Source organism: Drosophila subpulchrella, unplaced genomic scaffold, assembly GCF_014743375.2.
Source record: "Drosophila subpulchrella strain 33 F10 #4 breed RU33 unplaced genomic scaffold, RU_Dsub_v1.1 Primary Assembly Seq354, whole genome shotgun sequence".
Classification (NCBI taxonomy): Eukaryota; Metazoa; Arthropoda; class Insecta; order Diptera; family Drosophilidae; genus Drosophila; species Drosophila subpulchrella.
Genome location: NW_023665577.1, coordinates 7,604,793 through 7,625,537, shown reverse-complemented (window position 1 = coordinate 7,625,537; position 20,745 = coordinate 7,604,793). Strand labels below are relative to the sequence as shown.

Sequence of the window (20,745 nt, the reverse complement as noted above, 5' to 3'; positions counted from 1 at the left end):
ATGAGAACAATACATTTCAGTTAAAATTTTTGTTCTAGCATCAAAACTGTAGGAGCCACAGTTTTGGGCGGTTTGTGGGCGTTAGAGTGGGCGTGGCACTCTTTTGAAACAAACTTGCGCTGCGCAGGAATCTCAGGAATCTACATGCCTAATCCCAGTATTGTAGCTCTTATAGTTTCCAAGATCTCAGCGTTCATACGGACAGACGGACAGACGGACAGACGGACAGACGGACAGACGGACAGACGGACATGGCTAGATCGACTCGGCTAGTGATCCTGATCAAGAATATATATACTTTATGGGGTCGGAAACGCTTCCTTCTGCCTGTTACATACTTTCCGACGAATCTAGTATACCCTTTTACTCTACGAGTAACGGGTATAATAAAGCTAACTTAGCCAACCGAAGTGTATATACCCTTGCAGCTAAATCCATTTCATGCATTAAAAACAGATGTCTATCACAGAAAGCGTATAAGCTGTATAATTGCGGAATATTTGTCATTAAATGTACAGCTAGTTTATATAACAACTACGTGTACATGATATAGTCGTCCTATTTGATATAACAAAATTAAAAATTGGGAGAAGAAAATTTCTGAAATTTAAAAAAAATGGTATATCCCAGAGTAGAAATATTCCAAAAATAATGAATCTCTTGTTACTATTTTTTCTATCATTGCTATCCGGTCCGTTCAGAATGCAATAAAAAGCAAACTTTTGGAAAAGTTTTATCTCAATAGCTTTAAAACTGAGAGACTAGTTTTCGTACAAACGGACGGAAATGGCTAGATCAACTCGGCTGTTGATGCTGATCAAGAGTTTATATACTCCATAGGGTGGGAAATTTCTCGTTCGCAGCGTTGAAAACTTTTAACTGAAATTATAATACCTTCATCAACAGTATGATAACGAGAAATGTCAAAATTTTAACAAACATTCAAAGCCAATTTTTCGAGTGTCCTTGCTGGTAACTAGTTTATAAATTGAGTTCTTAACTTACCTCCTTAGTTTTATTAAGCTTGAACTTATTTAAATTTTCCACTATCTCAACAATGAAATAAAACACTTCTTTTAAAAATAGTTCATAACATTGCCTACATAAGCTTTAAACTATTTGAATTACAAGTACCATGTCCTGCACTTTGTCTTGATTGCAAACGGAACCGTACAAACAGAAAACTGCAAAAATGCATATAAAATAAAATCAAAAGTCCTGCAAGGACATTCAGCTATCCGATACAAAAACAACATCGGTTTCCAGAGGGCAGAAAAAAATGTTTTCATAAATGTTCTCTTGTCGTTTGGCAGAAATGCACTTTACCCCATCGAATTCCGCAAAATAAACGCACTCAATGCCATTCAGAAATGGGCATGTACGAAAAACCCGCTTGCGCCATCACCGATGATTTCCCCCACTTCCGTTTACTTTTCGTTTGAATTGTAACAGGATATGCAGTTAAAAGAAGCAGAGAACAAACCCCGAAAATCCTCTAAGCTTGCACTATAGACCCAATGTCAAATTGCATTAGAGTGTGTCGGCTCTCAAAATATGCAGAAGCCGCCAAATGAATTATGCATCAGGGTGGGTGCAGGGCCAAGGAGCTTTCTTGCCACATTATGCATTGGAAAATGTTAAACGGACTCCGAATCACAGTGATGTCGCTGATTCGAAAGGCCAGAATAGTTTTGGCATTTGATGGGTAGAGTTTACAACTAAAGCTAGCCTGCAGTTTCTAAACGGCTAAAGATTCAGACATCTGAGACATCTGGTAGTATGGTTACAAAATGTTTTTTCGAAACAGTTTTTTTCTACATTTTCTCAAAATTGATCCAAACGACCCTTATTTTCTGTCTTATGACTATATAGTCCTCAAATTTTGAAATATTTTACAATCCATGAAAACTCGGTCTTAAGCATCTAAAACAGCTGCATGATTACTTTCTTGCTGAACAAAACAAGAGAGAAAGCTATCAGATACCCATATCTCAGGTAAGGTAGTGTAAAGTAAATAAGCTGCTTGCACGCGCGCCACCTATCGGCGATTCCATACATATAAGCATAGAAGTTATATGGAGACGACTTCTAGTCATATCGAGGTATTCTAGTTTGTGAACTAACACTGTTCTTACCAAACTTCTGATATTAAACAAAAACACCTTTATTATATTTTTATAAAAATCTATTCAACAGTGTAATGTTTTAATGTCTGTTAAATATTTAAATTATATAGAAAGATCAAATAATAACTATTTTTAATAACCAAAAAATGTTCCAAAAAAATATATCTTCAAGTATTCAGAAAACATTCCCAAAGTACATTAATAGGTCCATATCGACGAGCTATGTGTTCATATTCTGTGCTTAAAGTATAATTTAATCTCATTCACTAATATCACAGAATGGGAAACCACACAATGTCACGGCTCTGCGCCCATTTAATAATGAATGTGTGCCGGGCCGATGGCGCTTTTTGGTTTGATGTCCCTTGGCTGTAATTACGCCAACATCAACGTCAGTGCCTACGCTCCAGATAGAGCTTTGGCTTAAACGCAGCCACATGGCCAAGAGCCGAGCTCAAGTAAAACGGACTGAACAGCAGCAGTCCTGCATAAAGGCACTGCATCTGTCTACACTCGCACACACGCTCATTATGATTATTATGAGCAGTTTCTCTCTCTTGGCCGGCATTCAAGCCAAGTCTGTTGCTTTGCCCTTCGACGTAATGGCCACCCCTGCCACCCCCTTTCCCCCGTGGGCCCTGAAATGTTGCATTCCGTTGGATGCCGCTGGAATAAAGTGGGTGAGTGAACAGGCATGGTGTGGGGGATGTGGGTGATGCCATAAAATGAGCATCAGGGCACATTTAATAATAGCACTGAAGCTTGTTCTATTGGCACTGTGGTAAGAACTTTTAATTAAGAAAAAAATGGAACAAAAATTGTCTTACATACCTTAAACAATTTTAGTTCCATTTGGAAAACAAAAACTCCAGCCTTCGCTTTAGATTTCTTATGAAAATGTATTCCAGGGGCAGTTTGGCAGTGGTACGCTTTTTATAGTACGCTTACTAAGTATATTCTGTGATATAACTTATTCCTTTTATAACATTCATTTTTTACCTCTGGGTAAGTAAAATTCTCACTTTTTTAAAATCCCCAATGAGATTCTCCAATTTCATAGTTATCCAGTCGATCCCAAATATTTCCCCCTCATATGCACTGTAGTGTCGTACTACTTCTATGGATTCCTACGTATTTAAGTATGTGTCCGTGAGCAGCACGGAAACACACACGAATCCATATGCCCGACAGGACAAGCACACTTTTCAATATGTGTGTGCGGGTGTGGAATGAGTAATGACTGCCTTCAGCCAGAGCATTTCAGCATTTCAGCAGTTGAGCATTTGAGCATTTCGGCATTGGCAACGCGTTCCAATGTCCTTACACAGACAGTCGTTCGCTCATTCTGAAGGCTATGCACTTAGGCGAGGTCATAACTATGCGAGGCAGGGAGAGAGCAGCGAGGGGAGGGGCCAGGACGAAAGGGAGAGTGCTAAAATGTTATGTAAAGTGGGTTGGCCAGCTTTAAGCCAAAGGCTTTAAGTGAGGACAGCACATACTTTGACATACTAGCACTGAAAACAATCGAGCTATACCGAGGAGCTAAAATTAGCTACTTAACATTTTATAAATTTAAATGTCCAACATGATATGTTAACAAAAATAGCGCGCTCAATATCCTATTGAAAATATCGATAATAATATGAAATATCGATACTATCGAAAATATTATCGTATTGCAACGTTAAATTATCGATTTATATATCTACCTTTCTATAAAATATCGTTACAGTATCTATATCTGCTGCAAAATTGGTTCTACTGAAATATTTTTAAATAAATATTTAAAAGTAAAGGGCTTTTTTTCCAGTGACGCCACAGAAAGGACATTTGCATAGTGAACCGCGATCAGCTTCCGCAAACGCATCCGTTGGCGCCCGGCTGGCTTCCTCTTCCGCTGTTTCGGTGCCTCGGCATTCATTCATAATTGCAGGATGCATTTTGTTTTAGTTCTTTTAGCACCACCCCAACGGGCCCTTCCCCACTGGCTGGGCAAACATCAAGGATATCCTTGAGTTGGCACTGAAAAAATATTTGCACTCGCCCAGTTCCTTTATTCCTCGGTGAGCCCTGCCACTTGTCGCCCTTCCACGAATTCCCCACGCACAAATGTTCCACTCTTATTGGCCCTAATTGAGCTCGCGGGCAGGAAGTGGGCGGGTACTTAATTTAGTTACTCTTGGCCCAGTGTGTGCGAGTGTCCAGCAAATGCAAATTGCATTCACATATTTTAAACGCCCTGCGGGCCACCAGGGCGCATACGTAATGGAATTGACAGCGCGGAAAATCGGAAACTCTAGAGCTCTGCTGCACAAACTGAACTTGCGACCAGTGCCAGTGTCTATGTGTGCTCGGTTTGCAGGGCTCCGGCTGCCCGCAAATGTAATTTATGCCTATAATGGGTCCTGCCTCCACCATGTGGCTTTTGTTTCCCCTTTCAGGGAAAATGGCAAGGGATAAGTGACACATGGATGGGGCCACCAAGCAGTTACTGTTCTGGGATTGGCTCCATTGAACCCCGAAACAAAGTGGATTTGGAAAAAGTTTTAGTGTATACCCTGAACTCTCCCTTGGCTATATCATTGCCACACAGCATTTCGGACTAGCCCTTCAAAAAATTTAACTACTCCATGAGCTAAGCACTTCTAGTGTTCTTCAAAATAGAACGAACTTTTAAAGATAAAAATTTGAATTGGCGGTATTTACATTGTATATCTCAACAACTAAACTATTAGACCAGTCTGTATACTTATTGTAAAGTTGTTAAATAAACTCTGACTTAACTTAACTCTACTCACCATTTCGTTCTATTGAGATAATTGATCAAGATCAATGTACTTGAATATGTCTCTGTGTGCATATGAAATACAACATGATTCCACTGGAAAAATTCTGCAAATGATATTTGACATCTTTAAGTCAACATGAAAACCTTTTAAGGTCAACCCTTTCTTAGGAATAAGTCAAAACAAAACCTACTCATCGCCACGTTGCAACCCATTTTTCAGTAAGAGCGGATCTTTTTTGTCCAATAGTCTGCATTTCCAAGATTTAAGACCCCTATATAGTTGTCTCAACCGCTCGATCTCTGTCTTGTCCACTGAAAACATAGCCAAAAACCAAAACGGCAAACATAAGTTTCCATACAGCAGAAATCGCAAAATTTTTAAGGCTTCCAGCTAGAACAGTTTTCAAATAAAAGGCCTCTCGGAAAAGGTGGTTGGGCGGTGGAGGTCTGAAAAGTGACAGAAATTACATCAACACGAGCAGGAATGTTTTGGTTGTGGTTCTCATGACAAAATCAATTGGCCAGCGGCTGAGGAAAAACACGGAACATTCAGCCCAATTAAGATGTCACTCTGCGAGAAACAAGGAGGCGATATTAATCAAAGTACCAGATAACTAGGTCAACAAATAGGATGTTCATGTTTGGGGGATTACCCACAACGTTGCGGAATTTAAGAGCTTAGCGCACTATTACCCACTGCCGCAGGGCCCTTGAGCTACCTGGCTGACGGACTTAAAGGACCAAAGAGAAGGCAAACAATGTGCTGCAGGATAATGGAGCCTCCTTGGCCACTTCAGTTGCATTAATGCCAGCCTTGCCACAAGCCGAACAAAGAAATAAAGCACCGACATTGACAGACTTGGCTAATGTTGACATGACTCTCTCCGGATCTCTCGAGCTTCGCAATTCGCATTCGCATTTGCATTTCCATCTGCATCTTTGGGCTTGTCATCTATTCCCCGAGTCTGTAATTGCAATTTGCACAGAAGGAGGAAGGGGATGGGGCATTGTTTGGGCCATGCACAAATGGATTAAGCAATAACAAAAGCGCATTACAAGTGGATTTAATTGCAGGCTTAGTGAGCAGCTCTGCTCAGCAAATTACTTATACGCAGTGTTTGGCCCTGCGGTTATGTGTCTACCTGTGGGCGAGTGTTTGCCAGGCAGTGAGCATGTTAGTCAGTTAGTTAGTTATGCATTGCCAGCTCGGGGAACTTTCCATGGGTATCAGAGTGTCAGCAACGGCCACAACATTTCTAGGTAAGACAGCCGAGGCTATCAGCTAACATGTGCAAGAATTAAGGGGGAATTAAAAGGGAAAAACCCGGAGAAAGTACTTCACTGGCCAAGTCGTAAAGCTCGTTTTATTTCGATCTACTTCTTTGATTTATGAAATAAGTCGCACAAATTCTAGGCTGAAAGCCACATCGATTGAACCAGTGCCAATCTATACCTGGCTTACCATGCACAATGGATCAGCATAATCATAAGCAATTACTTTTAAGCTGGCCCCAATAAGAGCCAGGTTTTGTTGAGATAATTAGCTCTCAGGCGCTGTCAGCTTATACCTAGGTATTCACATTCCTGCCAACACGTACGCGCATTGGACTCTGAGCGCCCGTTGAGTCGGCCATTTATCAACGTTTTAATTAAAATACGCGGCAGGCACTAAATATAAATTTCACTTGGAACGTAAAACATTACTACAGCGGATGCCTCAAAATTGTGGAATAAGGTGGAGTGTAGAACTTTACTGTCCAAGGAAAGGCCACGTGCGGTGCAATTAAAACGACAATAATGACAGTTAAAGGTGCGATCTGCGAATGGGTCCAACAATGGGTCATCGCACAACTTTGGAGGCTCTCCGCCGAATATTAAAAAAGAAGTACTCAGAAAATAATTATATGAAATAGTCATCTCATTAAATTTCGAATGTGTAAAAATTTGAAGTCTGAAACAATATGTAAGCCAAAGAACTAACTAAAATAGAAAAATATGTGCTTTTCATTAATATTATTTTGATATGAGTAAAACTAATGGACTGATTAGGCCGAAACTAATTAAAATACCTACCAATTTGTAATATTAAATATTTAGTAATTTTTTCCGCTTTTTAACAGAATTCGAATTAGAGATGGTCGTCGTTCATAATCCCAACCAGAAGTGAAAGTAATGCGGGCTCTGTGGTTCCTGATGTGTCTTCCCCGAATACTTTGAAACAGTTTTGGAATTTATCAGAACTTATGGCCAAATGGCACGCGAATGGAAGCCACAAAAGAAGCCAAGAAACATGAGCCTCGCACAGGAACACACACAAACCTTCATCCAGAAGCGTTTCCGCCTTGAAAAAGTTTAGCTCCCTCTCCTTTTTTTACTGAATGAAAATGGCGCAGCCAGCGAAAAGCTGTATTCGCTCCCACGCTTTCCATAGCCCTCTCTCGCTCTCGCTCTGTCAAGCTGTCTCGCTCCCGCCTGCTGGGAAAATATAAAAAATGCTGGAAAAACAAAACCTTGTCAAGGACAAAGCACGCGACACGGCCAGAAAACAGCTGAGCTGCTGTTGTTGTTGTTTGTGCTCTCCGGCTCGCTCTTTCAAACACCACCCCCCCCCCCCCACTTTTGTACTAAAATTAAATGTAAGGCCCTGCGCATGTTATTAACTTAACAGGCTTTTTCCTAGGCTGTTAACAGCTCTGGTTTTCCCGCTGCCTTTGCTGCTAACCTGCCCATTTCCCCAGAATTGATTATCGGCTTTTGCCGTCGACTAAGCACTGTGCAGGATGAGTACAAAGTCCTTCTCTGGCCATACTCGATAGAGAATTTAGATTAATATCTGAAAAAAACGTTATGCCTAATTGCGAGTCTGTTAATTCCGATCTATCAAATATATCATCATCATTATAATAGAACTCACGAGAAATTTTATTTATAAAACCATGTCTTATTTTACCCTTGCAGAGGGTTCAATAATTTTGGTCAAAGATTTGTAACGCAGTGAAAGAGACGTTTAAAGTATATATATTGTTGATAATCATCACTACACTAGTCTATATAGCCATGTCCGTTTATCTGTCAGTATAAACTATAAAGTTGGGACTAAGCATTTCGATTCTACGGGTTCTTATACAGCACACGTTTGTTTCAGCGGAGTGCCACGCCTACTCTGACGAACACAAACGCCCATATTTTAAAAGAGTTTGTTTATTGAAATTGAAATTTATTTTATTCATGAATACATTACTACACGCCAATAATCATACCAATCGCAATATTATTTATGATTAACTAAGTTAGTAAGTTATGAAGTCTTTTCATGGTCAGTAGTACCACTGACATCCGTTAGGTGGCGCTGTCTGCTAAAATTGGTCAACTGATTCTTGTTTTTAATTTGGTTAGCTGACATACGGGTATCTGAAAGTCGAGGCACTCGACTATAGAATTTTTATTATATTTATTTAACTGTTCTTTCAAGGCAAGAAAGTTACGCATTATAATTAAGTGGAATTTTAGAGGAAGCCAAGCATATAAAGGAGTTCTGAAATCGTCGTAGCAGGAGCACAATTTCGCTACACACAATGTCAACAAACTTTTTATTAGCTTTGTCATTTTGGCCAATTTAATGGGCGCTCGTGTCAGAGCTCCCCACTCATACAATGCGAAGGCTAATTTTGCCATAGTACAAGTATATAGTACACATCTGCTAGTAGGTTTTATGAGCGCGTCGACAACTTTTGGGTCTAGCAATTGAAGTCGGAGGAAACCTCAAGCAAATCAAATCAAGTCAAAAGGGTTTGACTCTGTAGTTTGGGTCATGCAATATTTATGATGTGGAAAACTTTTATCCCAATGCTTTATCAAAATTAAAAGGAATTATAAAAACAGTTTAAAGTTGGCAGCAATAGCAAAACAATAAAAACATCAAAGAGGGACCTACTTGTGACTCGAAGTGACTTTCATATCCACTTTGTCACTTTCCTTATACATTAACGCAAGTAATATTCCAATTCTAGTCAGTTTCTACAGTAAGTGCAAATCTGTTTTGGCGCTGCAAATGGCTTTCAATTTCATTTAATGTGCAACTGAAAACCACAAACAAACACGAAGAGCACTATACTGCAATTTGAATGTTTCGCTTTGACCATCAGCAATAATTTACTATATATACATCAATTCATTTGAAAAGACAACCTAATGCAGGACGAAAAGGAAAAGAGATTGGAATGGACCTGAACCGAGAGGCTAAGGGAAAGTGAAAACGAAATGGAATACATTTGCAATCACTTTCCTGCAACGTTTTTCAAGAAATGAAATAAGGAGCCAAGAACCTTAGTGGAAGAACAACGATTATAAGTAAAATTCGAACGACTATGCTGAGCTATTTCACTGTGAACTGCAGTCCACGTAGTGACGATCATAACGAGGTATACACCAATCGAAAGATATCTCAAAAACTAAAAGTGTTGAAAACATTTTAGATATTTTGTCGAATGTACAAGCAATTTTGTCACTAAGTTTGATAGCAGAACTTGTATATCGTTAAAAAGTATTTTTGCTTGATAATGTCATAGAAACAATAGGAAAATAATAAAATAAAACTTCGTTGTTTTAAACTTATCAACCCAATCATATCTTTTTTAAGATTTTTATATTTTTTTGTAATTTTTAACAAAATTTTACGAAAAAATAATATAGCTGGAGCAATTTAGTTTCCTTAAGTGTTCCTTTTTAATTTTACTTAGAGTCATAGAAAATTTTTTGAAGCAAGTAATACAGAATTATAAAATAAAATATAAAAGTTTTTTTTCTAGTTTTTTCTAAATCTTACGTAACTGCCCCAGTGCTCACTTTTCGCAATAGTTATAAATCTTAGTCTTTCAAAGTTCCACAAGGTAAAATGCGACGGCAATGCAATGGCCACAACCGGAGCGACACTCGAGCAAAAGTCCTTCCACAGCCCCTCCATGCCGTTCTAAATGATGATGGGTGACCAGAAAATGGCTAAAATACTTCAAGCTGAAGTCCTGCAGCAGTGGAGCAACAACAAGAACAATGGCAGGACGAAAGGCAAAAGCAATAAACAGGGAAACAAATGAAACGGCGGCAGCGCAGCCAGCGAAATGTGTCCTGGAAATGACGGCGATTTTGTCTTCGTCGTGGGTGGTCAACAAAGCCGCTCTCAAAAAGCACGCTCAGACGCAGAAACAATATAAGTGTGTACGTAATAACAATGGGAGCCAACAAAGTGTGCAGCTGAAAAAACGAGGCAGAAGAAAGTGCACACGGAAAATATCACAACAATGTTAGTGCCATACACATTGTTCGCTATCAAACTATGAAACTGTAACGGGCATACAAATTGGGAATATTCAAAAATAATACTCAAACGATAGTAAATTCTTTAAGTCAATGGAGTGTTTTTAGCGTCATTTGTATACCCTTGCAGAGGATATAATGATTTCAGACGTTTCTGACCCCATAAAGTATATATATTCTTGATCAGCATCACTAGACGAATTGATCTAGCCATGTCCGTCTGTCCGTTTCTACGCAAACCAGCCTCTCAGTTTTAAAGCTACCGGGACGAAACTTTCCCAAAAGACTTCTTGCAGGTAGTATGTAAGTCGGACCCAGCCGGATCGGACAACTATATCCTATAGCTAGCTATAGCTATCCTAGGAATGATCAAAAAAAAATTTTTTTTAATGTAAAACAATTATTAGTTTGGTGATTCTTGACATATTACCTTCTACTCTTGGGAATATCATTTTTTTAGTATTCTAGAATTTCGACTTAATTTTAAATTAAATCGGACGACTTCATTATAGAGCGTCCATTGGAATGATCGGATAATTAATGTCAAAAGATAGATCGTTATACATCGTTTTCGGTAAACATATACGGTAGTCAATTGAAATGGAACATTGTCTTAAAATTTTGTAAACTAGTTTAAAGTTTTTTAAAAAAGTTCTGTACATACAATGCTCTTACGGGAACGACCTGCGAGGGTATAGAAACTTCGGCTTGCCGAAGCTAGATCCCTTCCTTGTTTATTTTAAAATATGAGATTTTGTATGAGTGTTTTCCTTTTCCTATTTGAGTTAAAAGATAAACTTTAAAATAACTAAAATTAAAAATGTATTGTTAATTTCAATTTTATTTTGAATATTTTTTTAATTGTTACTTTTTGTTATTTTACTTGTATTTATTGTACTTATAAGAACTCATCTAAGATTTTCTTTTTTAACCAATTTATGTTGCATAGTTTTCTGGGCAATATTATTATTAATGATCAATAACTTTTGAAAGCGAGTTTTCCTGGTTCTATGTTTTTTCCATGTTCCTTCACAATGATTGGTCCTTAAGATCAGTTTTTAAAAGTTCAATTACGTATTAAAAAAATGTAATAAAATAAAATGTAGACTAAATAAAGTTGACGTCTCAAACTTTTCCGATGTGCGGGCGCTAAATAAGGCATATCAAACACGGTATTCAAAGGCTTTATTGGAATCTTCTCGTCATACGTTAAGTTATTTGTTAGATAATTTAAATTAGATACTCAAGCTTTAATTCTCTAAATTAAACTTCTTTTACTTTCATGGCAATTTTGTTCAATTAACAAGCTGTTATACTCGTATGGACATTTAATGCCTTTTCATCGGTGTATCATTTCTAGTGATCGGACTACTCTAGCAAATTTCCCATTTTGCGGTTCTACGAAGAAATCTCACTTTCGGTGGGATTCGTAGCAGTGATTACTCAAGGCGAACTATTTTTATGGATTTAAAAATATATCACATGCTGCTATGTATATGAGTATATAAACCTCGGCTTTCTATCGCTATATTCCTGGTGATAATCGTTGCAAATGTTCGCTCCCAAATACCACACAAATTTTCCCCAACTGAGGAACCCTTTGAGCCGTCATCAAATCAATCAAACTCTCTTGGGATACAATTTCGCTCTCGACAATAAGATATTCAATCCGGGGACTCGACGAGATGATATTGCCCATTTCAGGTCACAAAGGTGGCAAGAAAAAAGGGCGAGAGCAGGCGATGAGGAGATACCGAGAAAATGTGGGAGTGGCAGACGGCTGACTGGCGAAAAGCGCCACAAAAAGTGAAAATAACGAGCAACTGCGTGGGCGAAGGCACAAAGGAAAGAGCAATAAAACGAGGGATCCGGAGAAAGGGCCGAAAAGAAATTAACAAAGTTGGGCACAAAACAAAACGCAAAATGCCAAGTGTGCGGTTATTAAATTTTGCAAGCAATTGACTTGACCAGAAGAAAATGAGAGGTGGCGATGGGTGAGTGGGCGCCGATAATCGATAAATGTTGTGGAAAATGTAGCGCTGGGAAATCGCTACACATGTTGCAGCTGATGGGGCGAAATTAACTAAAATTGAACAGACGTTGCGCTTCAGGTTTCAATGCCAGTCGATTGGTCGAGGTCAGGCTCCGAAACAAATGGGCTAGTACAAAAGACAGTCATGGGCGTCAAAGTTTAAGGAACAACCATTAATAACGGCCCACTATAAAAAATAGATACAATATTTGTGACAACACACTTAGATAGTATATGTTTTGGTATATTTATAAGAAAGTTAGCATTCTCTATATTTAAGAAATGTTTTCGAACCACTTAAAAATCTGTTAACACTCCCTAAAACTTTTTCAAAAACTTTACTCCTATAAGATGAGTAACTAATTAACTAAGAAGTTATTAAAGATTTTTTTCCACTTACATTGCTTTGACTGGTTGTTCTCTGTCGTTTAGCTGTTTTCTAAGTGGTTCTTTTCTGGCACCGCTTCGTATGCCTGATTTTTTAGTAAGTAGTAACTTTCTCGTAATTGACACCGAAACAGCTCTTGGGTTGATCCCAATCGACCAAGCACAGAGGCGATAGATCGAAATCGGGGAGTAACTTTCCTATAATTTTTGTAGCTGCTTTTTATTTTTTTAGCTGCTGTTGCTGTTAGTCGCACACACACTCATGAGCACTCTCTCACGCACACGCACACATCCACCGAGATTTATGTAACACACAGCTGAGGGACCGAAAAAACTTTACGAATTGGCCAAAAATACAAAACCGTTTCTCTGTGATTTGTGTTTTTTAGGCTTCAAGGACTGCCATTTTAGGCGTTAGGGGAACCACAGGTTTTAGTCCTTTTTTAATTCTCTGTTTTCATTTATATTTGCTGGCCTTTTTGATATAATCGGCAAGGGTTTCTGGTTGCCCAAACTTGCACGCTCAACTGTCCACGATGTACTGTGCTAACGGTATTTACGTCGCTTTGGCCAACAGGGCCGAAATACATGGCCAAGAGAGAGACCGAAGGAACTGGCAATACTCTCTCCTTGTCTCTGGCTCTCTCTTGGCCGTCACTTTTTTAGTCCGTTGCCGTTAACAGAACCTGCGCTTCCCAATTATTGCTTGCATTGAAAACGTTGGACTTCAACAATTATTATGTTTCGTTTTTGTAGCCCATTTTGTAATTTAGATAAGAATTATTTAATCGTGGCCTAAACTAAAGTATATTTCATTGGCTCCTCCTAAAACTTGCACTACGGTAAAAGAAGAAAAGGGTAAATGAATTTTTAAAAATAAGTTTTGCAGTTATGGATGGTAAATATATTCTTGAACTTTGAAACAAGTCCCCCCGAATTTCCGTTTCCCACTGCCAGCTTCTGTTAAAATATACTGCCTACTGTTAGGGGCGCGAGTCATGCCTAAAAGGCCCGCTGTAAACTTCAAAACTTACGAGTAATTGTTGTTGCTATCAAACTTTCACTATCACGATTCTATAGGTATGCACCATTAATTTGAGGCCCTCTCTTTTTGCCCGACTCCGTGAACTTGCGGGATGCGCAGGCGTGGAGAGATGGCATTCTTGGTTGTGGCGGATGGCAGGCCTTTCTGGCCACTTGGGGGCTTGTTTTCGGTTTTCAATGTTAAGTGCGTAGGAGACGCCACGAGTGAGAGTGATAGTGATAGCGATGGAGAGGGAGAGGGAGAGGGAGACAGAGCGGACCAGGGAGCAACGGGGCGAACGCGCAACGCCAGCGATAACGACAGCTAAAAACGACAACAGAGAGACAGGCAGACGAGCGGGACGAGTTGGGGGCTCTAGAGGTCTGTGGAGCTGAGCGTTGACCACCTGGCTATTTTCAGGTTGACTAGCTTTTTGCAATTGTAAGAAATCTTGTACAAGGTATTCTTAAGGCACTAATTCATAAAACTCATTTTGGAAGTGCAATAGAGCACGTTGTTCGATCAAAACAATACAAATTTTGGGTTGCTCTTATACACAAAACACCCAATACCCACCAATACAAAAAATGGATAATTCTCAGGAAAATATAAATTTACCTTTACCTTTCTGTTGACTAATTTATATAATTTCTCTTGTTTATTATAATTCATGTCTAATGAGTATAATCCATGTATTTCAATATAAATGGGCAAAATTTATGTATCCAAAAATGAGTACTGCTTTTATATTATCGCCAGGGAACATTTTCTTTTCGGGGCTCCACCCAAAATCTTGGCTTTCTTAATTCCAAGTTCAGGTAAGCATCATCGTAATCATCATAGTCATTGGAACTCCACTAAATTAAAATAAGTAATGATTTAAAAATAGTAAATCATATTCATTAGATACTTACAAGGTTCAGGGAATCGATTTCAAAAATCCCGCGCAGTTCTAGTGGTGGATAAATGGTAGGATCCCTGTAAAGCTTAATACTATTCAAGATACCTTTTACGTAATCTTTTGTAAACAAGTTATAGTATCTATGAAGATAAATCGATTTTAGTTTCCGGCATGATTCAAGAAAGTAGGGAACGAAGTGGCTTTCATCTCTGCCTGCATAATGGGTTGATGTAATTTCCAAATCTTCCAGATTTTTTAACTGGGCCAGCATGGGGACAAATCGCTTGTCGGCCAGTCCCAGTCGTAAGGTGGTAAGCCAATTTATTTTTGTTACTTCCACAACATCTAAAAATTCCAAGTGGGTGTCATCCAAAAGCAAGTTTTGGAGACTTCTTAAATCATGTAGTTCCTTCAGAAGCGCCCATGTTATATTTTCTTCAGTATTATGTATCTGCAGCTCTACGAGGTTTCGTAAAGGAGATAGAGACCTTAAATCTTCCACATGGTACACAGAGCACTCTAAGAACTTTAGTTCCTTGAATTGGGATACAAGACTTATCTGCTGAAATGGAAGTGAGAGTAGCCGCATTCTCTGAGGAAATCGCGAGATTATAGTCCTCAACAGCTTATAGACGGCTTGGGATGCATAGTTAATGTGAATACTTAACTCCCTAATATTTGACAAATTAGCTAACAGTTCAAAATTAAAAGGTGTATTATTTATTTGTTCTGAACTTTTACTGTGGACCTTAGGACTTGTGTTATTACTGCTTGTTGGTTGTTGCCAACTTTTGTCAGCCAGTTTTCCTAGCTGCAGTCGTTCTAAGGTTTGTAATTCAGCAAGCTCGAAAATCTCTTCGGAAGTAAGGCTTTTGTGGATACTGAGGCTTAGAAGTACTTGATCCTCCTTTGAGGCAAGGGCTTTAAAAAGAGTTGTCAAGGATCCCTCCGGATGGTCGGTGATAGTTAGGGTCTCGAGGTAATTTAACTCGACCAGATATTCAATATTTCTGGAAGAGCAGAAGCCGCATTCCAGAACTTTTAAACTATGTACTCGAACCAGTTCTGTGAGATCTTCAGGGCTGACCACTTTAATGTGTAATTCCTCCAGGTTTTCGATTAACTTGATTAAATTAATTAAAGGAAGATCGCCGATGTGGCCCTTAATCAAAAGAGTTTTCAAGTTATTTAAGGAGGCTAGAGGTTCGAAAAATCTAGCGCAATACTTTAGATCAATTATTGGAAATCGGATTAATTTGTCGGTGAAGTCTAGTATTAGTTTAACAGCACTATTTTTGTGGATTATAAAAATATTACACAGTTCTGTTTCATTTCGATCCACTCGGCTTGTAATCTCCTTAATCGCATTGAGCTGCTGGACCTTCAATGCGACTGTATCTTTAAAATTGGAAGCCTTACAAACAATATTCGTCAAGGATGGGATAGAAGCAAGAATATTCGCATGTTCTGGGGAAAATGAGAAACAGCGGCTGATATCTATCTTTTTAAGAAGCTGTGGTTCTCTACTTGCTAGTCCCTCAAATACGGCTTTCAATATAGAGCCCTTAAACGTTCCAGATAAATAAAACTTATAGATATTTGGCAGCTGGGCAACGCGAGTTATATGATTAGACATGTCATCGTCATCATCTTTATTATATGGCGTTTTTGTATGACGATAAGGCTCAAAATTATCTTTATCATTGAGTGACACTTTCAATCTCCCAAGTTCCTCGGTTAAGGCAATATAAAAATTGCAGCCGATAATATTGACGGCGGACTTTTTAAACAAGTTTATCAAATGATCCATTAAAATTATTTGACCGGGACGAACATATATATCGACTGATTCTAGATTCCTAGATTTTGCCAAGTTCGCAATGCTCTTTTCATCACTAAAACCGCTCGAAATACGGGATAAAGTCTTAATTTTTGAAATCGCCTGTGTCTCTTGCTTACTAAGAAAAGTTTCCAGAACCTCTAAATACTTTAGGACACTTCCTTCGAGACCTTCAAAACACTTTACCAAAGTTCCCGCTCGATGGTTTCCTCTAAGTCTTAATTTCTGAAGTTTGGGCAAACTTGCCAGCGTGGCATACTCTGTTGCATCCACATCTGTCTTCATCGTTAACTCCAGGTTTTCCAGTTTATTACAGTATGGCACAATATCCGAAACCTTCCATATAGTTCGGTGCTCTTGAATTCAAGAATGACTAAATTCCGATTAGAACGGCACAGCTCTACCAAATCATCTGCTTGCATTTGAGCATTTATATACACTTCTCTTAATCGGTCGAGCTCTGGCACATTTTGGAAGCTATACCCTGTAAGCCCAAAGTCCTCAGATCACATTTGTTGTAAGCCCTAAGCATATCAAACTCACCTTCAACATAAACTTTAAGAATTCGAAGAGTGTTCTTGTGTCTAATGGCATCTACCACGGCCTGGAACCTTTCCAAGTGTTCGGGATAGTATCGGGTTGGTTTATAATTCAATGTTAGCCGACCCAGGTCTTTATTCTCCCTTATCGCGTTAAAACACAAGTCCCAATATATTTCTCTTTCTCTTCTGGGAACATTTTGCAATGAGTCATATACCTTCTCGAAATCTATTTCAATGACGTTAGTAGCTTGTAATAATGCAAACTCGATATGCAGTTCATGGTAAAGAATACTGCTCCACTGGTTAAACACTTTGACGAATCTCAAGCAGCTGATTACGAAATTAATAAGATCCCAATAATCGATAGTTTTTTTCTGTAACTTATTGTCCAGTTCGCAGTTAGCTTTGATTTGTCGGAATATCTCAAATAAACAATCATCGTTCAGGTCTGATATTTTTCTAGTGCTCATAGTAGTAATGCTCCAGCCCCAAAATCACGTCCAAATTAGTCAATTCTAAAAAAAATACTGACATGTAGATTGGTAGCAGACGTTGTTTTTAGCGTCGGTTGCAGTTTTTAATCTTATCGGGAGAGCCAATAGAAATAAGTATTTTAAGGTATTTTGATTTCAGTCAGAAGTTTGCAACGCAGTGATGGAGACATTTCCGACCCCATAAAGTATATATATTCTTGATCAGCATTATTAGACGAGTTGATCTAGCCATGTCCGTCTGTCCGTCCGTTTCTACGCAAACTAGTCTCTTAGTTCTTAGGCTATCGAGCTGAAACTTTTTTAAAAGTCTTCTTTTTTTTTGCAGGTAGTATATAAGTCGGAACCAGCCGGATCGGACAACTATATCTTATAGCTTCCATAGGAATAATCGGAAAAAACTTTTAAAAATGATATCTTTGGTGTTTTTATAACATATAACCTCCTACACTTGGAAATAACATTAGTTAATTAGTTCTGAATTTCGAATTCAATTTTATAAAAATCGGACGGCTATATCATATAGCTGCCATAGGAACGATCGGAAAATTTGTGGGAAAATAATTTGAAACAAATTATAGCTTCGGTGTTTTTTGACATATTAACTTCCACTCTTGGAAATATCATTCTTTTAATATTTCAGAATTTCGAATAAAATGTAAATAAAATCGGACGACTTTATCATATAGCTGGCATAGAAACGATCGGATAATTAATGCCAAAATAATACATAGACCGTTGTATTTCGTTTCCGGTAAACATTGATGGTAGTAAACTTAAATGGAACAATATTTTTATATTTAGTTTTTAGTTTTCTAAAAATCCGAAAGGTCTGTACATACAATCCACCCACGGGAACGACCTGCAAGGGTATAAAAACTTCGGCGTGCCGGAGTTAACTTCTTTTCTTGTTCTTTACAAAACTTGATATCAGTAAAAGTTTGAGGTGAGACACTTTTGCAAGGTATTCTTGTCGACGCCCATAAGCTTAGGGCGTTAATACTTTAGCTGATAGTGAAAATGTTTTCCCCTTAAAAGTGTCCTGTCTTGACTAATGTATTTATTGATAGGTGAGCTCTTATTATTAGAAAATTAATAAATCAGTAACCTTACAAAAATAATTATTTGCCCTTATTGAACAGAGTTTTTATACCCTTTTCTCGTCGAGTAAAAGGGTATGTTACATGTATAAGGAAGGAAGATGGAAGTATATATATTCTTGATCAGGATTACTAGCCGAGTCGAACTAGTAATGTTCGTCTGTCCGTATGAACGTGAGATCTCGGAAACTATAAAGTTTCAAAGTTTGCCGAGTTGTAGATCACAGTATACTCAATTAATTTTTTGGGCAAAACTAAGGGGTGACATAATAGTGGTAAACTAAAATATAATTTTTATATATTTTTTTTTAACTTATTTATTTAAAATAATTTTGACTTCCTTTTTGGCCAACTCTACCAGGAACAACCATCATCCTTCTTGGGGCATCTTGGCTGTAACCTAGAGTTATTAATACCCAAGTATGTGTATACCAAACATTTTTCAAATCGGACTATACATACATTTAAAAGTTTTAAACAAATAAAGAATTGAATTGAGTGTGCAAACGCTTTAGCTGAGTAATGGGTATCTACAGCTATTTTTACAATTACAGAATTTTGAATAAAATTATTTTTTAATCGGACGACTATATAATATAGCTGTCATAGGAAATGTAGTTCCCATAATTTAAATATTACTCTGCCTTAGTCACATAGTTTTTAAATACTTTCTCTAAATTGAACAAAAGTTAATATCCGATATGTATTATATTCTTAGAAAAATGTTGCATGGTTAAGTGATTTTTTTAAAACAATTTTATCTTCATTCAAAATTGGTTTTAGAATCCTTTTTTGGGCTACATTTAAAAGAATTTATGCAATAGCCTAGGCCACAACGTAACTCGGGGTGCGCCCGTAAGTATGCAGAGAATTTCCTTTGGCACTTTACGTTTACTTTACGTTTGCCAGTGTGCGGAAAATGCGTAGGACCATGCTCCCACATGGGCATTACACACACCATCGAGCAACCAAACAAACATTGAAACATTCAACCATTTGTGTCAATCTGTCAGTCACTCAGGCAGCAAGTCCTTCACTCAGTTTTTAACGCTTTTAAAGGTTGCCCGCCGACGATAAACAGGAATCGATATTGGCTAACGGAGGCGAGATTTTTATTTCATATATAAAGTATATACCGGTACGATTATTATACACATGTGCAACTATACAAGGAGAGAAACATTTACACCCTAAGCTTAAGCCATTCGGCTTACAATTTACATATTTTTGGTTATTTAACCGCACTAGTTGTTAATTATTACAGAATTAATAGGTTTGATACATCAAATTATACGTATAAGTAGCACTCGCTGAGGTCTAAACAAAGTAAAGGATATTTTTGATTGTGTAGCCCCACCCTATAATTATTTCTCCTGGCGATGAGTTATGCTTATCAATGGTCGCACAGGAAACACAATACAAAAAGGATACAATGAAATAAGGATATGCCGCTGCTCAACAATAGAACACCGGGAAGGGGGCGTTAGGAAGAGGGAATCGAACATACATTTTTGTATGTGTCTGTTATGCGAAGAGTGTTATGCGGCGTTACCGAGTTAAATGTAAATCAATAAACGCACAGAACGGAAATTTCGAACACCTGTAAGAGATAATTGACGCGAAATTAAATTTTATGTTGCCACAGCTTGTGACAATAATGTCGATATTATTAAACGTATACAATGACTTTAATTGAGCGAGTCCTAGAAAAGAAACAAGTTTTATTTGTAATAAAAGCCACTTTCCTTAGAAGAATTATTTAACAACGTCTTTAATGAAAATGGTTCCATTTTCCGTTGAGTCGTTTTTCTTTGTTCATTGGTTCCTAACACTTTTCGTTTCTGATGACAAGATCGGTGCGGGGCTTAAGTCATCGCCATAAAATCGACGATACCAACCAGTTTGACGTAGCAATAGATTTTGGGATAATAAGAATCGTTTGACGAAATCACCGTAGACCAAAATCAAAAAACCAAAATGTATGCTCCTTCGGGCATTCAACGGCCAACGCTGGATGAGATCTTGAGTGGATGAGATTACAAAGATCTTGCCGCCGGGTGACTCAAAATATATTTAATCAGAGTTTACAGCAGTATTGTTTTATTTTTAACAAGCGGGTGAGAGAAGGGCCTAAATCTGCTATTGAAGGTGGGGGATCTTTACAGCATTTCCTGCTATGGCAACGCCGCGCATCAGAAGAA

At 38.1% G+C, this 20,745-nt stretch overlaps 2 protein-coding genes across 9 annotated transcripts in view; both read right to left on the bottom strand.

Annotated features, from left to right (window-relative positions):
• The window catches only part of LOC119560923 (TLD domain-containing protein 2), an 83,420-nt gene extending 70,242 nt beyond the window's left edge, over positions 1-13,178 (bottom strand). For 6 of the 7 annotated variants that reach the window (XM_037874642.1, XM_037874639.1, XM_037874640.1 and 3 more), the window contains exon 1: positions 12,660-13,178. The gene's annotated coding sequence lies outside the window, so the exon portion shown is untranslated. The remainder of the gene's footprint in view (positions 1-12,659) is intronic. The other variant, XM_037874646.1, reaches the window with a different exon arrangement.
• Positions 13,179-14,365: 1,187 nt separating this feature from the next.
• On the bottom strand, positions 14,366-17,388 carry LOC119560341. 2 transcript variants are annotated; one of them, XM_037873733.1, is made up of 3 exons: positions 16,955-17,388; positions 14,585-16,895; positions 14,366-14,527 (listed from the first exon to the last, which is right to left on the bottom strand). In XM_037873733.1, exons 2-3 carry the CDS (start codon positions 16,694-16,696, stop codon positions 14,420-14,422), a joined length of 2,220 nt encoding a protein of 739 aa, XP_037729661.1. In that variant the 5' UTR covers positions 16,697-16,895; positions 16,955-17,388; the 3' UTR covers positions 14,366-14,419. The 2 variants fall into 2 exon arrangements, with proteins under 2 accessions (XP_037729661.1, XP_037729660.1); XM_037873732.1 differs by having other exon boundaries at positions 14,585-17,388.
• Positions 17,389-20,745: the final 3,357 nt, after the last annotated feature.

Bases quoted from the DNA above. Each gene is read 5' to 3' on its own strand.
- LOC119560341 (XM_037873732.1), bottom strand. From the start codon at position 16,696: ATGAAGACAGATGTGGATGCAACAGAGTATGCCACGCTGGCAAGTTTG. The intron at 14,528-14,584 runs GTAAGTATCTAA...ATTTTAATTTAG, and splicing joins AAATCGATTCCCTGAACCTT to TGGAGTTCCAATGACTATGA.